The sequence below is a fragment of the Austrofundulus limnaeus genome, unplaced genomic scaffold (assembly GCF_001266775.1).
Source record: "Austrofundulus limnaeus strain Quisiro unplaced genomic scaffold, Austrofundulus_limnaeus-1.0 Scaffold20, whole genome shotgun sequence".
Classification (NCBI taxonomy): domain Eukaryota; kingdom Metazoa; phylum Chordata; class Actinopteri; order Cyprinodontiformes; family Rivulidae; genus Austrofundulus; species Austrofundulus limnaeus.
Genome location: NW_013952422.1, coordinates 1,984,411 through 1,990,450, shown reverse-complemented (window position 1 = coordinate 1,990,450; position 6,040 = coordinate 1,984,411). Strand labels below are relative to the sequence as shown.

The following is a 6,040-nucleotide window of genomic DNA, read 5'->3' as shown; positions in this document are numbered from 1 at the left end:
GGGGGTGGGTGGGCGGATCTTCCCGTGCGGGTGCCCCTTGGCGCTTTGCACTCGGGATCCCTCTCGGGCCCTTGGACTCTGCTCTTCCCGTCTGCCTCGTGTCTTGGGGGTTGGGTCTCGTTCCTCCACAGTCACTATTAAATATTCCATTGGAGAAATCTTGTATATACACACATGTTCACAACTGCTCACAAACAGGTGCTCTGATCCGGGGGGTTCTGACTGGTCACTGAGTGTGTATATGTGTCTGTGTGTACATACTGACAATATTTATGAATGTAGGCCTGTATGTATGTATATCTTTATATATGTATGGGTATGTGTATATATTTATATATGCCCTCCATGTATTTATCCATTTATTTTTCAGGTGAGCGGACAGATGTTGGGTGTGTGGTCCTGCGTTTTGTTGGTGTATATTTAATACAGTATACTTCTAATCGCTATTTCAATCGTTCTATCTTTCCAATTACTTCTCTCTCTGTTTTTCTCTGTCTCTATTTTCTCTTCACTTAAAAAAAGTCACTGTTGATGAAGAAATAAACTAAAATTTGGTTTCGTTTTCACTTCATCGTGAAGTGACACAAAAAAGGTGGACTGCCCTGTCTGTGTTGAGAGTGAAGTGCTGCCTTAAAGGGAGGAGCTGGAGTATCTCGAAATCTCAAAAGCAGCCATTTTCATAAAAACCTGACATTTCTCTTGAATCAAGTGTCTTTCTATAACATGAAGGGCTATTTTTTTACATGTTGAATTAAAAAAAGTGCATTATTATATTTTAAATTATTGTGCCAGCTGTTTTAAACACTGACTGAATAAACAGAAAATTGTGGATTTCTCACACATTAACCTTGGACATATTTATAAAGTATAACAAAACAGGATATTACTCTATTAGGTTGCTAATTGGGAAAAAAAGGAAAGAACATAATTTGTACAAGACTTACTCGACTATGAACAGAGAGCTGTAAAACTTTCATTTAAACACAGGATAACATTTTAAGCTAAATATTAACTCAAAAACAAACTATAAAAACAAAATATCCCTGGGAGGGGTGAGAATACAAACAAGAGTAGCTCCTGACAACCGAACACAATCGCCGCATTTGTTTGTGTTTCCTTTGATTGGTTCACTGGCCAGGTTAGGAGACACAGATGAGAGTAAATTTACGTGAATCATCTGTAGAGACTGTAACATTTTTTGTATTTTTCACACAAGTTTAAGTCAATAACAAGAAACTACTGGTTTCTGTCATCTTGCTCTTATCCTAAGCATCATACTGCTCAATGGTCCGGTCTCGCTTTTTGTACTTTTTCTATGAGTTTGGTATTATTGTTGTGTTGCAAATAAAAGGAAAATAAGGTTTGCGTGTGTTTAGTATTATGATCCCACCCACATCAAGATGGCTCCTTGCTCAGTGCAAACAGGGCGGAGGTAGTGTAAGGCGAAGCTGACAGCAGCGGCGCCCTCCTTTTGATGGCAGCCAAACGACACTGAAATAATGCTGCGTTCACACCAAACATGTTTTGAGTGTCAGGTGTCTGGTTTACATGCAAAGTCTATGGTGAACGTGCATCAAAGGGCATCGGGAAGTGCTGCGGCACATCTAGAGCGTCTAACGTGTTTTGAAGTGTTCCAAGGAAGTGGAGTGGGACAGTCTGAGCCTTTGCATCTTGACGCAGAGCGTCAGCCAATCAGAGACTCTGTTACGTGACGTAGTGGCACACTTTCCGACGGGACGGTTTCCCGAATGAAGTCACTAACCTGAGACAGATGAACAGGAGCTCTCCAGCTGAAATCAAGTGCCTGTAGTCGGTGTCCTGGCAGGAGATGCCGGCACCGATGCAGGTCTGCGACTCGTCAAACTGGGCTCGGGACAAAAATAGTGCTGAAAGCATACCTTGTCAACTCACAGATCCTTTAGTGGTGAAACTCCCGAAACTCAAAACTCCTCTGAATCATCTGGTAAATTAACCATGAATTAACTACAGGTATCTGGTGATCTCAACATGCTACTTTCTTTATTTCATCCGCCATTAAACAGAAACTGGCAGAGGAAGAAAGCAACCAAGAGGCTCTCGATGCGAGCAGTTTTGACGAGTCTGACCTCAAAGTGCACAAGCATCCAACCTGAGGCATTGGACTCATTTTTAACGCTCAAATTGCGTTCGGTGTGAACGCAGTATTAAGATTTAAACTGTTGTTATCAATTAATCTAATGGAAGGAATTTTGATATAATTAACAATTATTCGGCAATTAATCATAAGTCGATTGTTTGCATCCCTAATTGCCATCACAATATTAAGCATTGTTAGCACATCGCAGATTTTCCTAATATCGTGCAGCCCTAGGATGAATGGATTGATGGAAGAATGGATAGAAGGATGGATGGATATGAAGCATTAACATTTGCAGAACTAACAAAACTATTATTGCTTCAACCACACCAAAAAGCAGTCTGCTTTTAAATACGTTCATTTCAGAGCTCTAGTCTAAATCAGCCTGTGTCATATTCTTAAATTAAGCAACTTGGACTCATGTTGCAGGAGCTTGCAGTCTGTTAAAGGAAATAGTCGAGCTGTCTTCAGTGAAGGTTGACAGAACTGACAGGTGAAAAATGAGTTGGGTGATGAACCCTCTGTCACAGTCTCTCCACCCAAAATCAGTCCACCTTGCTTTCACTGACAGTAGAAATTGTTCAGTCATTTTGATTCTCTCAGTAGAGATGTGTGCATATACTCCACTTATAAGCAATGTGTGACATTTTTACATTGTCCTTTTAGTCCTCTAAGCCTCCGATATTCTGGTTCATTTTAAATTTTCTTTCTGTGAAATTTATTAGATTCTTTGTTGTTTCCTCATTTGCCTGATTATAACTTGTTAGGTTCACAGAGGCACAAGCAGTTCAAGATAGGAGGAGGCCACATTTCTCTTTCTCAGACCTTGAACTGTTACATACTTTAGTTATCCCTTGTTATCTAAATGGCTCACTAAATGAGATCTTTTAAAAAGGGGATGTGGATTACAGTTTTTGTTTGGGTTTACCGCACAGTGTGAAAAGATATCTTTAAGCTAATTGGTATTTCAAGCTTTTATTGCACGGTTATCTGTCTTCATAAATATAAACTATGTTTTTATGTCTCTTGTGCTTACAGGGCTTACTCCCTTGTTGACTCCAGCCAGGTGTCCACCTTCCTGATCTCCATCCTTCTCATCGTCTACGGCAGTTTCAGGTGAGAGTCCGTGAATAAATTTGAACTGGTCTGAGTAAAAGAATCTGTAAACTATAGAGCACACAAAGCAAAACATTTAACCTAATGTGTATTTTCTTAAATTTTAGTCAGGATTTTCTCATTCTGACATTTTTTTCTCTCGTGTTTGTATGTGTGTTTACATATGTATATGTATGTAAATGTGTATATGTGTGCATATATGTATGTATGTGTGTATTTATTTATCCATTATAGACATATATATATATATATATATATAGTTTTGTTTTGTTTTTTGTAGCTTAAACCAATGACAATGCTGAGTCATCCTCTTAAAATTAAGCTGACGTTTTGAAATTGTATAATCTGACCTGTTGGTGTCCAAATCTAAATCTCACTTGCCTTTTTCCCCTCTCCTTGTCACAGGTCATTAAACATGGATTGTGAAAATCAGGAGAAGGATAAAGATGGTAACCCTTCGACAACAGGGTCTTTTAATAACAGCAACACAAACAACAGTAAGTGTGAAATAATTAGATCAGAAAATATTTGGAAGTTGCAGACAGTATTTAGATTAATATCAACGGTGTGTTTTAAACAAGTCTTCTTATTTTGCTTGTTTAATCTTTCTAATTATTATTTTCTAAATATTTTTCAGGTATTCAAACTATAGACTCGACGCAGGCCCTGTTTTTGCCAATAGGAGCCTCTGTGTCTCTGCTAGTCATGTTCTTCTTCTTTGACTCGGTACAGGTGGTTTTCACTATCTGCACTGCAGGTAAGTACTGCTCCTGAGCTTAATATGAAAACACTCTTTATGCAGAATTATTATAGAGCCTTCACATTTCTGTTCAGTGGTTACACAGTAGGCATTCCTTGAAACCGAAGACCATTATGTGCCCCATTAAACAGACAGAAATGAGTGCAACAAGCAGTCAAGGTGTATTAGGCTGAAGGTCTTACTGCTGTGCTTCTGTTCCTCTCCTCAGTTCTTGCTACAATTGCATTTGCATTCCTGTTGTTGCCAATGTGCCAGTATCTGACCAGACCCTGCTCCCCGCAGAACAAGTAAGGAAGTCGTGTGGCTTTTTCTGTCTTAAAATATCTCCTTGCTGTTTGGTACCGCTCACAAACATTCGTAAAGCTCGGTGAGTCAGTGTATTAGCATATCCTTCTCGTCTCAGATACAATGAAGCATTTCCATTTTGGTTAAGTGTTCTCTAACTCTAAAATATAAAAACAAATCAGGGTAGAAGTAATAATAGTGGATAAACATTAGAATTCTACTTTGCTACTGGATTAGAATAGATTAAAGTTGATGGTTTTTCCTTTACTCTCATACAGAATAAAGTTAGTTTTTTTTTTATCAGAAAGATTTAGTTTCTAAGAGCTGCTAAAGCTCTGATCAGTGCCGTGTTTTTTTTTATCCCGAGGCTACAGGTTTGAGCTCATGTTGTGTTCAGAAGAGCATCCAGCTTAAAACAATTGCCAAATCTTTCACGGGAGTTCACTCGTCGTAGCAAACTCTACAGAACAAAGCATCTGAAAGCAGCAGCAGCATTCATATTTTAGCAGCACAGCTTTAAAATGATTAGGCTTATCACCTCTCAACAAGAAGGTCACAGGATAGCCTCCCAAGGTCCGTGTACTTTTTGGAGTTTTGTTTTTCATTTTAAAAACTGATGTTGAAAAATGGCTGGTTATTCTATTTTCTTTTTATACTCTAAAAACCAGAAAACAGTTTATTTTATGTTTTTCAAACCACAAGTTTAACACAGTCATTATCAAACCATTTAAGGTGGAGTTCTCAAGTTAAATAACTTTAAAATCGGGCGGCTGCCTCTGAATAAATAAGTAAACGCTAGCTAACTACTTTTGCTTTTATGTAAATAAATATTTTTTATTTATAGCTAGTCTAGCTAATTTCTTTTAAAAAGCTGTTTCTGTAGCTCCACCTTAAATGGTCTGATAATGGGATAAATAAACACATTTTACTTTCTAACTAACTAAACAGGCAACCACAACATGTGAACGTTAGCTAACTAGTTTTACATTTCTTTGTCAGCTGATAGTTTATCACTGGAGCTTCTGCTACTTTCAGCACATGAAGCTTTTCTCCAACAGGTCCACGATGAGGAACTTTAAGCTGCAGCAAGTTCCACAGGACACATTGAGTTGCCTTGACAACAGAGTTAAACTTGGAAGGAAAAATAAACGATGGACTGTTTTCCCAGTTTTGGAGTATAAAGTAAAAATAGAAAAACCGTCCGTTTTTTGTTTTTCAATATGTGTTGTTAAAATGAAAAAGAAATGACCAAAAAGGTCCATGAACTCCTGGTGTTTCGGTTTTCTTCTACAGACCAGACACCATTAAGAAATCAGGGCAGCTGATTTCCATGTACTTCACTGATTTATTTTTTATTTGCTTGTTAATTTGTTTTACCCAATGTGTGTTTTCATCAAAATAAGCTTAACAATAACTGCTTAATGCTTAATTCAAACAAACGGCTTTAAGATTAACTCTTAAGAATAATATAGAGGAGAGCAGGGTGGCACAGCTGCGCAGTGGTTAGAGCTGTCGCCTCACAGCGAGAAGGTCGCAGGATCACTTCCCGGACTGGGGGCCCTTTCTGTGTGGACACTCCGGTTTCCTCCTGTAATGGAACTAATACTTTTATGTTTAAGCCAGTAATTTATGACATACTTTAATAGACCAAAAACATGCATGTTAAGGTACAGTGGGGAAAATAAGTATTTAGTCAGTCACCAATTGTGCAAGTTCTCCCACTTAAAAAGATGAGAGAGGCCTGTAATTGACATCATAGGTAG

The 6,040-nt window shown here is 38.2% G+C and overlaps 1 protein-coding gene across 1 annotated transcript in view; it reads left to right on the top strand.

Annotated features, from left to right (window-relative positions):
• The window catches only part of sppl3 (signal peptide peptidase 3), a 36,278-nt gene that overhangs the window by 15,767 nt on the left and 14,471 nt on the right, over positions 1–6,040 (top strand). Inside the window, exons 2-5 of the mRNA XM_014003826.1 lie at positions 3,155–3,232; positions 3,638–3,729; positions 3,870–3,989; positions 4,201–4,279. Of these exons, the coding sequence (XP_013859280.1) occupies positions 3,155–3,232; positions 3,638–3,729; positions 3,870–3,989; positions 4,201–4,279 (369 nt within the window). The remainder of the gene's footprint in view (positions 1–3,154; positions 3,233–3,637; positions 3,730–3,869; positions 3,990–4,200; positions 4,280–6,040) is intronic.